The sequence below is a fragment of the Nicotiana tabacum genome, chromosome 4 (genome assembly GCF_000715075.1).
Source record: "Nicotiana tabacum cultivar K326 chromosome 4, ASM71507v2, whole genome shotgun sequence".
NCBI lineage: Eukaryota > Viridiplantae > Streptophyta > Magnoliopsida > Solanales > Solanaceae > Nicotiana > Nicotiana tabacum.
Window position 1 is genome coordinate 119403562 of NC_134083.1, and position 17009 is coordinate 119420570.

General features: G+C 39.0%; 1 protein-coding gene and 1 long non-coding RNA gene across 2 annotated transcripts; one reads left to right on the top strand and one right to left on the bottom strand.

Annotated features, from left to right (window-relative positions):
• Positions 1 to 7130: 7130 nt before the first annotated feature.
• On the top strand, positions 7131 to 7571 carry LOC107760020 (putative mitochondrial protein AtMg00860). Its single transcript, XM_016578039.2, has one exon. It carries the CDS (start codon positions 7131 to 7133, stop codon positions 7569 to 7571), a length of 441 nt encoding a protein of 146 aa, XP_016433525.2.
• Positions 7572 to 12161: 4590 nt separating this feature from the next.
• On the bottom strand, positions 12162 to 14617 carry LOC107760021 (uncharacterized). Its single transcript, XR_001642307.2, has 2 exons — positions 13492 to 14617; positions 12162 to 13424 (listed from the first exon to the last, which is right to left on the bottom strand). It is a non-coding gene; the product is annotated as an uncharacterized LOC107760021 (long non-coding RNA).
• Between the last annotated feature and the right edge of the window lie 2392 nt (positions 14618 to 17009).

Genomic DNA, 17009 nt, shown 5'->3' on the forward strand with positions numbered 1-17009 from the left:
TGAGGAGCTTTCTAGGTCATGCGAGATTTTACCGCTGATTCATCAAGGACTTTTCTAAGGTGGTAAACCCCTTGTGCAAACGTTTGGAGAAGGATGCCAAGTTCCATTTCCATGAAGATTGTATAAAGGCATTTGAATTGCTCAAGTATAATTTGACTACTACTCTTATTATCACCGCACCAAATTGGAGCTTACTTTTTGAGCTCATGTGTGATGCAAGCAATGTGGCGGTTGGAGCGGTATTGGGGCAACGCATCAACAAGATCTTCCATCTGGTCTACTACGCTAGTAAGACTATGAACGAGGCCCAAGTCAACTATACGGTGACCAAAAATGATCTCCTTGCTATTGTCTTTGCTATGGAGAAGTTCCGCCCATACTTGACGGGTACAAAGGTGATTGTTCACACCGACCATGTGGTACTTCGATATTTGATGATCAAGAAAGATTCTAAGGCAAGATTGATGCGGTGGGTACTTCTTTTACAAGAGTTTCATCTTGAGATTCAAGACCGCAAGGGGAGTGAAAACCAAGTGGCGGACTACTTGTCTCGATTGGAGGAGGAGGGGAGGCCACATGATGGACTTGAGATAAATGATTCATTTCCCGACGAGCAACTCCTATCCATTTCTATGACCGGGATGCCATGGTTTGCCGACTTGGCCAATTATCTTATGGGTGGTATTGTACCGAATGAGTTCTCTTCAAACCAAAGGAAGAAGCTCAAACGGGACTGCCTTGACTACTATTGGGATGATCCCTATCTGTTCCGAATTTGTACTGATGGTGTGATCCAAAGATGTGTACCGGAAGAAGAACAATCGGGAATTCTTGAAGCCTTCCAATCTTCGCCATATGGTGGTCACCATAGCGGAGCAAGAACGGCTACAAAGGTGTTAAGTTGTGGATTCTATTGGCCTACTCTTTACAAGGACGCTAGCGATCTCGTCAAACGTTGTGATGAATTTCAAAGGGCCGGTGGGATTTCTAAGAAAAATGAGATTCCGCACTTTGGCTCTTGTGGCCGCACAATAATGGTGCGGTCCGCATACCTTCTATTGCCCATAATTCCAACTCTCTGAACCTCACTTCTATGGCCGTACCAAAATTATGCGTTCCGCATACTCTGAAGCTACTTTGATAGGGATCCTTCATTGTTTGCGGCCGCACTATAAGCAATTTTACCTTGTTTTGGTCCTTGTCCAATTTTGACTCCTTTTTGACTTGATTTTCACTTCTTTTGCTTGTTTCCCAATATTCCTGCAAGAAAGCTCATTTCATTAGTTCTCGGGATACCTTTAAGCATTTTTGAGCTAAAACACAAGTAAAAGAGAGCAAATAAGCGGTCAAAATCCCTACTTATCAAGGGTCGCATTTGCCAACACCTGACCGCAAATGTGACATCTACAACTTGGTATTAAGAGGTATGTTGGGATTTTAGACCATTCTCTTATATTTTGAATCCTACAATTAGAGAGAGGCGATTTTGGCTTTGAGATTTTCACACAAGGCTTTGGGGTAAATGATATCCATTTAGTTTTGGTATTGTTTCAAGAATTTACATGGATTATTAACACAAACATGGAATTTTTAGGAAATTTGGGGATTTTTCCTACAACTTAAGAGAGTGAAAACTCGGGTTTTGAGCTATGATTTGGACTTGGTTTTGGAACCTAAACACATATTTGGACTCATAGGGTTATGGGTAGTCGGGATCTACCCCTTGACTCGGGTTTTGACCATGTGGGCCCCGGTTGACTTTTGCTGACTTTTTGAAAATTGAAAAAAGATTAAAGCTTTATTGTTTGGAATTGATTCATATAGCTTTTTTTGACGTTATTGAGTTGTGTTTGCCTAGATTCGAGATGGTTGGAGGTGATTTCTAAGGAAAAGGCGATTTTAGAAGGTTGATTTGGGCTTGCTAAGATAAGTATCTTGCCTAATCTTGTGTGAGGGAATAACCCTTTAGGATTTGCTCTTAATTGTCTAATTGTATTGTGAAAAAAATAACGTTTATGCAAGGTGACAAGCGCTTATACGGGTGATATGTATGATTTGAGGCTAGATTAGTCTTTAGGCTTCTATTGTGCCTTGTTTCAATTGTGTGCTTTCTATGATTCATGTTTTGATCATTTTTATGACTACGTGGGCTTATCCTTTCCTGCAATAAATCATGTGTAAGATTATTATCTCTTATTTGGCCAAGATGGGCTATTATTAATGATACTTGATTTAGTCGTAGTCACATTTCACATATCATGGACACGTTCGTACTTCTTCTTCTTCTTATTATTATTATTATTATTATTATTATTATTATTATTATTATTATTATTATTATTATTATTATTATTATTATTATTATTATTATTATTATTATTATTATTATTATTATTATTATTATGTCCTCATACACCTTATTGATGACTTGTGAGCATATGTCTCTTTGATGATGAAATGTTATTTCGGTTGTTACGATTATGGCACATTTGGTCATATATAGGGAATTGGTTTATGGCACGACGTATTTGCCGTGCGGATTATCAGGATATTGTTATTTTTGTGGCACAAGGTCTTTGCCATGCAATTATGATGATATTATTATTGTTGTGGCACGAGGCCTTTGTCATGCACCGTGTGAATTTGGATCCATCCCTCTAGGGTCGCCCTCTCATGTTTCTCTTTTGATGGTGTCCACGCGATTTGTGATAATTGATTGATGTTGGGTGATTCTGATGTAGAATCCGATGATGGTGAGTTGGGGAGCATAAAAGTGGAAGCTTTGACTATGCAAGTGAATCTTTTATGCCTTATTATGTATTTTACATGTTTTATGTTGAATTCTAACATGCTACTCTATGCCTATGTTATTTGTTGGTGACTTGACTATTAAGACTGATTTATCTATGCTGAGTTGATAGCTCTTGATTTGATAATTGATGATATTACACCTTGTTATGTTCTGGGCGCAAGCTATTACACACACGGGCGCGCGTGTGTGTAATATATATATATATATATATATATATATATATATATATATATATATATATATATTCGATTAGTGAGTATCACATGACTTGAAGCTCGTCACTGCTTCACTAAGGTTAGTCTAGATACTTACAGAGTACACATTGTTTCTTACTCATACTACCTTTTTATATATTTTTGTGTAGATCCGGGTATCGGCAGCAACATATCTCAAGAGTGAGCAGTATTTGCTGTTAGAGAGGATTTAAGGTAGTGTTGCATGATCGCCCGTAGACCCTTGGAGTCCATTTCCCCTATCTTTCATGATGTTATTTATACATTCAGACAGATAATATTGTACTATTGAAACATCTACCTACATTCGGTTTTAGAGCTCATGACTATGTACTACCCGCTTTTGAGAATTTGGTATTATGTATCACTGTATTGGCTACTTGTGGAATGTTATTCCACTATTTATGTTATTTTAGACATATTATATATTATTTAGTTGTTTGAAATATTATTGTATGATTTCCTTAGCTAGTCTTGGAGGTTATTTGCCGTCACGACCTTTGATAGGATTTTGGGTCGTGATAAGTTGGTATTAGAACCCTAGGGTCATAGGTTCTATGGGTCATGAGCAATTTTAGTAAAGCCATGTGGATTGGTACTGAGACATTTATACTTATCTTCGAGAGGTTATTAGACTGTTAGGAAAACTTGTCTTTCTTTCATTCTTTGTCGTGCAGATTTATCTATCCCGAAGTTTGAACCTTTACTCTTCTTTTCTCTCACAGATGGCAAGGAAACTATCTTCTGGAGCAGCTGGGCAGGAACCACTGGCCCCTGTCAGAGTTGCGAGAGGTTGGTGCAGGGATAGAGGCTGAGGTGGAGCACGCGCTGCTATATGGGTCTGGCTAGAGTAGTTGTTGTGGAGCCACCAGTAGCTCTAGTGGAGGAGCAGATGCCCGATCATGTTGATTAGGCGGGACTAGCTCAGGCACCTAAGGGACCTATTGCTACAACTAGACTCTATGAGACTTTGGCTCATATCCTATTTGAGAACTTGACTCAAGCGAGTATGATCCCGGCTGTACCAACTACTTCACAACCTGGGGGAGGAGTCCAGACTACCGACGCCCGTACACCAGAGTAGCTGACTCATGGTTAACAGACTCCGGGGGTTCTGTCGGTACAGCCAGTCATCGCCGTTCTACCTGAGATTAGGCCAGCCTTATCTGCTGAGGAGCAGAAGAGGATAGAGAGATTTTAGAGGCTTCTTCCTCCTTATTTTTGTGGAGAGCCTACTGAGGATTCACCAGGTTTTCTTGATCAGTGTCATCATATTTCACACACTTTGGGTTTGGCGGATTCAAATGGGATTGACTTTACTGCCTTCCAGTTGTCAAGGCCATCATACGTATAGTGGTAAATTTATGAGTCGATTAGGCCAACTAGCGCATCATTGCTAACAAGTCTTCAGTTCTCAATTCTTTTCTTAGAGGAGTGTATCCCACTAACTTAGGGGTGGGCGTTCGATACTCCGCTACGGTATTTAATAACTATGGTTCGGTACTTCGGTATATCAATTTTGCAAACCAAATATCATACCAAAGTAGTTCGGTACAATTCAGTATTTTTTTATTTTGTTCGGTATTTTTTCGGTACAGTTTCGGTATCATACCAAGTCCTTATGAACAAAGCAGTGGTGAGACTCAAGTTGAACGAGTCTGATCCGAATGCTTCACTTGGTATGATACCCAGTGGCAGCTAGTGCTAGACTCCTAGTGCATATTCTGGGGAATATAAGTCTAAGTATAGTTAAGTTATCAAGTTCAGTTATGGAATCAAACTCTAGAGATTCATAACTGATCGATCAGAAGTGTGAAAGATTTCTTGATCATATAGATGCAAATGCTTTCAAATCTCCCAAGATTATGCCTAACATCTCTTCTGTTGAGTCCATTGTTCCAGCCAAGAGAATGAGAGCAGGAGGTGTGAGTTCCCATCCATTTTGTCAGGTTCAAGGTTATGGGAAGGATCTCAACTCTTGTAAGGACTATCACAAGAGGTATTAAGTTTGTGAGGTTCATTCAAAGAAGACTATAGTAAACGACATTGAGCAAAGGTTTCGTAAGCAATGTAACAGGCTAATACTTCAGTATTTTGGTATTTCGGCATACCGAAATATCGAAACCTTAATACCGAGGATAGTAACCAAATACCGAATAACCAAAAAATCTATACCCAAAATACCGAATAAACCGATACTAAAATACTAAATTATTCGAAATTCAGTTTTTAAGATTATGCCCACCGATACACTGACTTGCAAGAAAAAGTTGCACGGTGAGTTTGAGAATTTACGCTAGGAGGGTATGACCGTGACCTAGTATGATATGAGTTTTGTAGAGTTATCACGATTTGTAGATCTTTTGGTTTCTACAAAAAATGAGAGGGTTCGTAGATTTGTTGAGGGATTCACCTATAACCTTAGGCTCGGGATAACATAAGAGATGGAGACTGAGACTACCTGTCATTAGGCTTTGGAGATTACTAGGAGACTGGAGCGTATATTGAGGTAGGGGAGGGAGGACAGGGAGGCCAAGAAGCCTAGTGTTTTTGGAGGATTTAGCGGTGCCTACTCTAGGGTCAAGGGTCGTCATGGTAGGAGCTATGTCATTCAACGGATACAGTCAGCACTTCATGTTTCACATGGTGCTCCAGCTAGCCATGGATTTTAGAGCACTCGTACTGCCATCTTTCTTCAGTGCACCTGCCGCACATGGTTCTTACAGTGATTATTCTCATCATCCAGGGCAGACTAAGTCCTACTAGCCATATTTGCAGAGAGCTTGTTTTGAGTGTGGCGATGTGAGACGCATGAGGATAGGTTGTCCCAGGCTTCGGATGAGTGTACCTCAGTAGGGTACCCAAGCTATGAATCCCGCGACAGATGCTACACCACCCGGACAGCTAGTTAGAGGCAGGGGACATACGGGTAGAGGTCGTCCTAGAGGGGGAGGCCAGGCTCATTGTTATGATTTTCCTGGTAGGACTGAGGCAGTAGAATCATTCATTACATATATTATTTCAGTCTTGCTAATGTGTCTATGCCTGTTAAGGATTCTATATGGTCGATCGCACCTATCGTTCATGTGCGGTTACTATTGGGGCTTATAAGACTAGAGTTGATCCCCTACTACTTGATATGGTTTATTTCAAGGTGATTTTGGGTATGGATTGACTATCTCCGTACCATGCTATTCTTAATTGCCACACTAAGACCGTGACATCGCCTATGCCGGAGTGACCAAGGTTGGAATGGAGGGGTTCACTTGGTCATGCTCCTAGTAGGGTGATCACACTTTTGAAGGCTCAACGGATGGTTGAGAAGGTATGTATGGCGTACGTAGCCGTTGTTAGGGATGTCAGTGTTGGTACTCATACCGCATAGTGAAAAAGTTTCCAGATGTATTCCCAGCAGACCTACCGAGTATGCTACCGGATAGGGACATTGATTTTGGTCTTGATTTGGCACCGGACACTCAGCCCATATCTATTACACCGTATCGTATGGCTCCAGCTAAGTTGAAGGATTTGAAGGAACAATTGCAGGAATTGTTGGATAATGTTTTCATCAGGCCGAGTATTTTACCTTGGGGTGCGCCGATATTAATGTAAATAATAAGGATGGTTCCATGAGGAAGTGCATTGACTATAGGCAATTGACCAAGGTTACCATCAAGAACAAGTATCCACTGCCGCACATTGATGATTTATTTGATCAGCTTCAGGGAGTTAGGGTGTGCTCAAAGATTGACTTGAGATCGGGGTATCATCAGTTAAAAATCAGAGCTTCAAACATTCCTAAGACGACCTTCAGGACCCGTTATGGGCATTATGAGTTATTGGTGATGTCTTTTGGTTTGACTAATGCCCAACAACCTTCATGCATTTGATGAACATGTGTTCCAACTTTATTGGATTATTTTGTCATTTTGTTCGTTGATGATACCTTGGTATATTCCTATAGTAGGGAGAAGCACCAACAACATTTGAGGACGGTGTTTTAGATTCTGAGGGAGAAGAAGTTATATGCTAAGTTCTCCATCTATGAGTTCTGGTTGGATTTAGTAGCATTTTTGGGCTACGTGATGACTAATGATGGGATCGAGGTGGATCCAAAGAAGATTGAGGCGGTTCAATGTTGGCCTAGACCTTCTACAACCACAGAGATCATGAGCTTTCTAGGTTTGGTGGGTTATTATCGACACTTCATGGAGGGCTTGTCATCTATTGCAGCTCCATTGACCAAGTTGACTCAGAAGGGCACTCTGCTCAGATGGTCCGTTGAGTGTGAGGAGAGCTTTCAAAAACTCAAGACTTCTTTGACTACATCTTCTGTTTTGGCATTGCTCTCAAGATCGGGGTTGTATATGGTCTATTATGATTCTTCGCATGTTGGTCTTGAGTGTGTTTTGATGCAGTCCGGTAGAGTGATTACCTATGCATTGTACCAGTTGAAGCCTCATAAGAAGAACTATATGGTACATGATTTTGATTTAGCAGCTATTGTTCATGCGCTCATGATTTAAAGGCATTACTTATATGGCTTGTCTTGTGAGGTTCACACTGATCAACAAAGTCTTTAGCACTTATTTAAGCAAAAGGATTTGAATTTGAGGCAGCGGAGATAGTTAGAGTTTTTGAAGGATCATGATATCACTATTCTATATCATTCGGGAAGGCTAATATGGTAGCAGACTCCTTGAGTAGAAAAATATGGGGAGTGTGGAATTTATTCCAGCTGTCGAGAGGCCTTTAGCTATGGATGTTCAGGCATTGGCCAATAGATTGTTGAGATTGGATAGTTTCGAGCCGAGTAGAGTCCTTGCTTGTGTTGTTTCATAGTCGTCCTTATTTGATCACATTAAGGCTCGCCAGTATGATGATCCCCATTTTCTTTTCCTCAGGCACACAATGCAGCGTAGTGGTGCTATGGAGGTCACTGTTGGTGATGATGTGTATTGTGACTTCAAGGTCGGGTTTTTGTTCTAACTGTCGATGGCTTGAGAGAGTTGATTCTTGAGAAGGCCTATAACTGGTGGTATTCTATTCACCCAGGTGCTATGAAGATGTATCGTGACTTGAAGCGGCATTATTGGTGGAGGAGGATAAAGAAGGACATTGTTGGGCATGTTTCTAAGTGTTTGAATTGTCAACAGGTCAAGTATGAGCATCAGAAACTAGGTGATATACTTTAGAAGATTGATATACTAGAGTGGAAGTAGGAGTGCATTACTACGAACTTTGTGGTAGGGCTTCCATAGACTTTGAGGAAGTTTGATTCTATTTGGGTCATCTTGGATTGGTTGACCAAGTCAATGCATTTCTTCCGGTTATAACTTCCTACACTTCAAAGAGGTTGGTTCAGATCTATATTAGAGAGGTTGTTTGCTTGCATGGTGTACCTGTCTCTATCATCTCAGACCACGACACCCAATTTACCTTGCATTTTTGGAGAGTTGTTCAGTGTGAGTTTGGCACGCAGGTGGAGTTGAGGATTGCATTGCACTGTCCGATGGATGGGCAGTCCGAGAGGATCATTCAGATCCTTAAGGATATGTTGAGGACATGTGTTATTTATTTTGGAGGCTAGTGCGATCAGTTTCTACCACTAGTAGAGTTTGTCTAGAACAACAGCTGCTAGTCTAGTATCTAGATGGCTCCATATGAGGCCTTATATGGAAGGCAATATCGTTTTCCAGTTGGTTGGTTCGAGTCCGATGAGGCTATATTATTGGGCACATACTTGGTCCGTGATGCTTTGGAGAAGGTGAATTTGATTCAGGAGAGGCTTCGCATATCTCAGTCCATGTAGAAGAGTTAAGCTAATAGGCAGGTTCGTGATGTGGCTTTCATGGAAGGTGAGAAAGTTCTTCTTATAGTTTCACCAATGAAAGGAGTGATGAGGTTTGGAAAGAAGGGCAAGTTGAGCCCGAGGTTTATTGGCCCATTTGAGGTGTTGAAGAGAGTTGGCGAGGTTGCTTATAGACTCGCTTTGCCTCCCAGTCTTACGGGAGTTTATATAGTGTTTGAGCTTTCTACGCTTCAGAAGTATCATGAAGATAGGTCTCATGTTTGGAGTTCATCACAATGCAATTAGATGAGAATGTGGCTAACGAGGAAGAGCCAGTAGCCATTTTAGATAGGCTGGTTCGGAAGCTCAGGTCTAAAGAGATCGCATTAGTGAAGGCTTAGTAGAGATGTCAACCGATCGATGAAGCGACTAGGGAGACCGAGCATGATATGTGGAGCATATAGCCTCACCATTTTGGCATTTAAGGTATTATTCTAAACCCGTTCTAGAACAAATATTTGTTTAAAAAAGGTAGAATGTAGTGACCCGACCAGTCGTTTTGTATACTTGAGCCGCGTTTCCTTATTTGACGTTTCTCGTATGTTTTGCGAGGATGGTTGGCTTGATTCTGGGGAGTTTTGGCAATAAATTGGAACACTTAGTTCCACAGTTAGAAGTTAAAATTGTAAGAGTTGACCAATGTTTGACTTTTGAGTAGACATATTCAAACTAGTGATTTGATAGTTCTTATAGGTCCATATGGTAATTTTGGACTTAGGCGTGTGTTTGAATTTGGATTTCTAGGTCCCTAGAAGATTTTAAGCTTAATTCCCAAAAGTTGAAAATTTAAAGGTTTGGGGAGTTCATAGGTTTGACCGAAAGTTGACTTTATTGTTGTCGGTTCCGATTGGTGTTCCGGGACTTGGAGTAGGTTCGTCTTGTTGATTTGGATTTGTGTGCAAAAGTTGGTTGCATTTCGATTTGGTTAGGCATGAATCAGACACTTGGTTGGGAGTTTATGAAGTTCTTGAGCTTGAAGGAATGCACATAAGTTTTGGTGCTCGATTCTTGGTTGTGGATGTTATTTTGATATTTTTAGCTTACAAACGAGTTCATATGAGGTTTATATGCTTGTGTGGATATTTGGAGTGGGTCCCGAGGGGCTCAAGTGAGCTTTAGATTGGTTTTAGGTTGACTTTGGAAGTTGGGAGGTTTTTGGTGCCACAATCATTGCATTTGTGATGTTCTGCTTTGAAATGCGAGGTATGCATTTGCGGACTTTAGCTTACATTTGCGATATGGGAATGGGGAGGCTAGCTTCACACTGTTGTCGCATTTGCGGCTATCGCTTTTGCGAGGGTTGGTTGCATATGATCTGCTTCTTAGGGGTTCAGTTCAAATTTGCATGCTTAGTGTCGCTTCTGCGAAGGTCACATTTGCAAACCCCTGATCACAAATGCAACATCTGCAACTGAGTATTAAGCTGTATTTCAGAATTTTAGCTCATTCTCTCATATTTGAACCCCAGACTTGGCGAAAGACGATTTTGGCTTGGAGATTTTCATATAAGGCTTTGAGATAAGTGATTTCTGCTCATTTTTGTTATAATTTCAATAATCTACATGGATTATTAACACCCAAAATTTGAAATTCTGAGGGAAATTAGGGGGCTTTCCTACAACTTAAGAGAGTAAAAATTGGGTTTTGAGCTATGATTTGGACTTGGTTTTGGAATCTAAACATATATTTGGACTCGTGGGGTTACAGATAGTCGGAATCTACCCCGTGACTCGGGTTTTGACCATGTGGCCCCGGGTTGACTTTTTTTACTTCTTGGAAATTGAAAAAAGATTAAAGCTTTATTGTTTAAAATTATTTTCTATAACTTTGTTTGACATTATTGAGTTTTTTTTTTTACTAGATTCGAGCCGGTTGGAGGTGATTTCTAAGGGAATAGCCATTTTAGAAGGTTGATTTGGGCTTATCTTATCTAATCTTGTGTGATGGAATAACCCTTGGAATTCGACCTTAATTGTCTAACTACTACTATCGCATGAGATTTTTGCCATGCAGATTATTACAATATTATTATTGTGTGATGTGGGGTATTTGTCGTGCAGTTATGATGATATTGTTATTGTTATAGCACGGGGTCTTTGCCGTGCAGTGTGTGTATTTGGATCCATTCCCCTAGGATCGCCCTCTCATGTCTCTCTCTTAATATCTTACACACGGGTTTATGGTAATTGACTGATGTTAGGTGATTCTGATATAGAATCCGATGATGGTGAGTTGGGGAGTATAAAAGTGGAAGCTTTGATTTTGCAAGTGAATTCTTTATGCCTTATTATGCGTTTTACATGTTTTATGTTGAATTCTAAGATGCTACTATATGCCTACGTTATTCGTTGATGATTTGACTGTCAAGATTGATTTATCTATGCTGAGTGGTAGCTCCGATATTTGATAATTGATGAAATTGCACCTTGTTATATTCTGGTTGTAAGCTATTATATATATATTGCCCAGATTCATTAATTAGTGAGTATATCACGTGATTTAAACCTCGTCATTACTTCACCAATGTTAGTCTTGATACTTAAAGAGTACTTGTTATCCCATACTCATAATACACTTCTGCATATTTTTATGTAGATCCAAGCATTGGCAGTAGCAGATCTCAGGAGCGAGTAGTATTTACTGTTAGCGAGGATTCAAGGTAGTGTTTCATGATCGCTGCAGACCCCTGGAGGCCCCTTCCCTTATTTTCATATTGTTTTTATTATACATTCAACAATATTATACTATCAAGACATCTTCTTGCATTTGGTTTTCTAGATCATGACTCTGTGCTACATGGTTTTGGAAATTTAGTATTATGTATCACTGTATTGGCTATTGTTGGAGTTTTATTCCACTATTTATGTCATTTCAGATATATTATATTTTGTTTTGTTGTTTGAAATATTATTGTGTAATCGACTTACCTAATCTTGGAGGTTAGGTGCCCTCACGACTTTTGGTGAGATATTTTGGGTTGTGACAAGACCATATGTCTCTCCGCATCTGTTGATTCAATTTTATGCCTTAGTAAAGAGGATCTATTCATAGTATTGATAAAACGAAAAGAGTCCTCTTTATATTTAAGCGGGATACTTAAGATTTTAGCTCAAGTTAATCGTTCGAGAAAAACATAACAAAGTTACAACTACAAATCTTAGTTTTGGGAACGAGAAGCTTAATGTTTACGAAACTAAAAGCACTTGGATGATCTCAAAAGTGCCGAAAATTAAATGAAATATTTCTAAAGTATGAAATATTCAAGTACGGAAAGAAAGATTGAATTTTTTATTGATACTTAAAGGCATTAAAGCCTAGAGAAGCAAGCACAATGAAATAAGAAAAGAAATAACATTTAAAGGTCAAGAGGAACCGATAAAGATGGACCAGTTTGGAGAGAATCAACTTAAGTATTTGAAGATGTAGGATGTGACTTAGTGTGCTCTTCTTTAGCAACCTCATCCAGTTGGTCTTGAAGCGTCTCTTCTTCCAAGGAGTCTTCTTTTGGAGTAGAAGAATTCGTGACCTGCTGGTACTGTCTCCACTGCTTGTCTATATTTCTCAATATCCCCTCCTAATCGGGGATCCGACATGAGAAGCTTCCAATGTCTCCAATCGGATCTCCAAGAACATCTAATTCAGGTTTATCTTTGACTACAGCTCGAGATCTTTGTAATTTTAAAGGGATCTAAATCCTTTTCCCCAAAACATCATCTTCTCAGACGCAGAGCATCAAGAGCAGCATTCAAAGATTTAAGAGACACTTCAAAGATCTTGCTTTATCTTCCAATCTATCTAGATACTCCGTGGCTTGGGTGAAGTCCATGACCATCTTACACGAATGTGCTTCCTTTTGAGCAAGCAATTCCTTGAGACTACGTATCTCTTCAGTTGCCTTGGAATGTTGATCAATGATGGAAGACTCCTGCTGCTTCTTTCTGCCTTGAACTTCTCTAACTCCTCGGAAACAGTTTAGCCTGGTGCTCCAAGGCCTCTTTCTCAGTACGAATTCATTCATATTGGGATTTCCAATCACTGTTGGCCACCTTCAATTCCTCAATTTCCTCCTTATAGATGGTAATCCTCTTCAACAACTCGGTACTAATTAGATTACACTGTAACATTTTTTGTCAGTAACATGAAAACCATAGAAAGCATTTAGAAAAAGGGAAAGGAACACATCCGGAGAATAGAATGGGGACTGCATCACCGACATGCTCAGCCAAAATATTCATCTCATCATCCTCCACGATGATGGGAACATTATCTAGTTTATCTTGAAGGCAGAATTGAGTAGTTTGGGGATTAACTCAAGGATTGCCCTGGTCATCCCCAGACTGATCTACCTTTTTCTTATCGGATCTTCGCTTCTTTCTCGTAGGCTTGACAAGAGCACCCTTTGAAACACAACTTAACAAACTTTTATTTATTTGCTTCAAAGTGGCTAATTTTAGAATCCAATCTTGGGCTTAATCAACCTCTAGTTTCTCAATCAAAGTCTTAGGTTGAGGCTTCCTTCGCAAAAGACCTATATCGGTAGAAGAAGAATAAGAAGAAGGCAGAGAAAAATTAAGATATTTATTTCTGAAACATACCATGACTTTATCTTTGCGACCGGACACATCAAAAAAATATTTCCAAGTCCGTAATTCCATAAAAGAATAAGATAGTATCTTCTTCATCGATTCAGCAAGGTTGGAGAACTCTTCGATTATTTCCATAGCAGATGTAGTACAAGGGAAAGACGTTATGGCCAGGACAAGAGAAAGATGATTTCGGAGTTGAAAAGAAAACTTATATTTGAAGTTCCACTTCTCCGAAAATGGAAGATCATTGAGTTTCACAAGATCTCGAGTTGGTACGACCATGAACCTCTCATACTACCCCCGATCATGATTACTCTCTAGCTCAACAAGGACTCGCTTACCACGGTTAGCAAGAGTGAACAATCCTTCCCGACAAATCTTGGGAGAGTAAAGATAAAGAAGGCGATGAAGAGTGAAGTACACCGATGCCGATTTGATAAAAAAATAAGGCAATCCACATGCCTTGAAATATTCAGATTTATTTTAGCCAAGCAAGCATCGAAATGTCTGTAAAATGCCTCAATTGCAGGATCAATTGTAGGTTTAAACCCTAGAGTAAATGGATACATATATTTGAACGAGAAACCTTCTCGGTGGCTAGTAATTCGTTTGTTCTCGTGAGCTGGGTTAATTTTAGGTCATATCTCTAGTAGCAGTCCTTTCGGATAGTAAGAAGATGTTCCAACTGGATAAGAGTAAGTGTCCACAGGGGAATTCCGATTTTTGATTTTCCCCATCGCCTTATTCCATAGAGAGTTGTTCGCTTTAAAGTTAAGTTGTTTGGGAAAAATCTTGGAAATGGTGGGTTTAGTAGAAAACTCTTGTTTGTTGCCTTTTTTTCTCTTTGAAGAAGGCGTTATAATGGAGGAATCTTGGCTGCCTCTTTTAGAAGTAGTTTTTAGGGCTTCTTTCCTTATCTTCTCAATAACAAAGAAGGTTTCCCTATAGTTCATCAACAATGATTGTACGCCTTAAGGCGGTTTAGAAATTTTATAAAATAATGGTTTCAATTGGTGGAAGATTGATATATTTGGAATCCATAGCTTTGAAGAGAAAGATAGAATGAAAAGAAATTATAAAGGAAGGAAATAATAGCAAACTTGCAAAGGAACGGTACTTGGACAAATTGAAGAATGCAGAAGAAAAGAAAAGGTTTCATATTTATAGAATGAAGAAACATTATCATGAAACCGTCATCACGGAGTTACAGAGTAATTAGTGCCTTGGGAACCGCTGGTAATATCACAACCAATCAGGTCACATCACATGTCTTGGGTGTTAAATGGTAATGGTGCATGTCACTTAAATTTCAGAACACGTCACTATAGTTTCAGAATAAAAGTGTTGGAGTGTTATAAATATATTATATTATGGATGTTCATTTAGTACTCCATCGTAAATAAGCTTCCTGAAGAAGCTTATCCATATGAGACTCCGCCGTAAATATTTTTATCTATTTAGTACTCTATTGGAAATAAGCCTCTTGAATAAGCTTATCCTTTCGGTACTCCGTTATGGATAAATATTACCCATGGTAGAAGATTATCTATATCTGGCACAATAGCCTAGAGTAGTAGCTTATAAGCAGCTTGCAGTAGCAACTTACAAGCAGCTTACACAGCAGCTTGCAGTAGCAGCTTACACAGTAGCTTCCTTTCTTCTATAAATAGAGGAGAATTCAGTTCATTATGTACATAAGTTTGAAGTTTGAATAATATATCAGTTTCTCTCTATACTTGTCTTTACTTTACTGTCTTTATTTCATAACACGTTATCAACACGAGAATCTGCCATCTCGAGAAAATACTTTGAAAGTATCAGAGGTACGAACTTTCTTTTTATAAATAATGTCAAATCTTTCTAAACTTGAGTTTGTAGCCCTGGATATATCGGGCAAAAGCTACATATCTGGGGTGCTTGATGCCGAAATTCATCTTGATGCGATGGGTCTGGCAGACACCATCAAAGATAAAAATCATGCATCAAACCAAGACCGTGCCAAAGCAATGATATTCCTACGCCATCACCTTGATGAGGGCTTGGAAATGGAATATCTTACTGTTAAAGATCTAGTCATACTATGGAATAATTTGAAAGATAGATATGACCACCTGAAGATAGTCATTCTTCCACATGCACGTTATGATTGGACTCATCTAAGGCTACAAGATTTTAAATCTATCAGCGAGTATAATTCTGCTATGTTCAGAATTATTTCCCAATTGAAACTATGTGGTGATAATATTACCGATCATGATATGTTGGAGAAAACTTTCACCACTTTTCATGCCTCGAATATGCTCCTGCAACAGCAATATCGAGAGATAAAATTCAAAAAGTATTCTAAACTTATCTCACATCTTCTTGTAGCCGAGCAACATAATAGGCTATTAATGAAAAACCATGAAAGTCGACCTAATGGTTCTTGTCCATTCCCTGAAGTGAATGAGACAAACTTCCACCAAGCTAAGCGTGGAAGAGAACGTGGCCCAAGTCGTGGTCGGGGAGGAAACTCTAATCGTGGTAATAACAATGCACCAAAGAACCCTCTTTACCACCAGCAGTGGAAAAGGAAGGAACAAAAGCATGAAGCGATGCAAGCAGCAAAGCCAGAAAATACATGTTATAGATGTGGAGGAAAAGGGCACTGGTCATGTACATGTCGTACGCCAAAGCACCTGGTTGAGCTGTATCAAGCCTCCCTGAAAAAGACAGAGAAAAATGCTGAAGCAAATTTTATTTCTGAAGATAATTTAGACTTCATGCATTTGGATGTAGCTGATTATTTTGTACTCCCAGAAGGAGAAACAAGTCATGTGATCGGTAGTGAATCTGTAGAAATGTAAATATTTTAATTTTTATTATTTGCAGCAGATAGTATGGTTATGTAATTATTTTACATAAATAAAAGTTACACTTTGAAAATGATGTTTACTATCATATTTATTTTGTTTATGTCATTTTGAAGAATATGGATAATCCTCAAATTATGTTTGGATCAAAGACCAATCATGAAGATATTTGTATAATTGATAGTGGAACAACGCATGCCATATTCAAGGATCAGAAATACTTTTCTTATTTGCATAAGGAAAAAATAAATATTTTTATAATTTCTGGTAATATAAGTTTGATTGAAGGCTCCGGAAGAGCTACTGTATTTCTGTCTAAGGTCACAAAACTTATTATCGACAATGTGTTGTTCTCCTCCAAGTCCCAAAGAAACTTGTTGAGTTTTATAGATATCCGCCAAAGTGGGTATCATGTTGAGATAATAGATGAAATGAACATGGAATATCTTTGGATTACAAAGAATATTTCTGGCCAGAAATGTATTGTAGAAAAGTTATCAACTTTATCTTCTGGCTTATACTATTCAAAGATTAGTACAGTTGAATCACACTCTATCGTAAACCAGAAGTTTACTAATTCAAATACTTTTGTGCTTTGGCATGGCCGTTTGGGCCATCCTGAATCAATAATGATGAGACGAATTACTGAAAATTCGAGTGGGCATCCATTAAAGA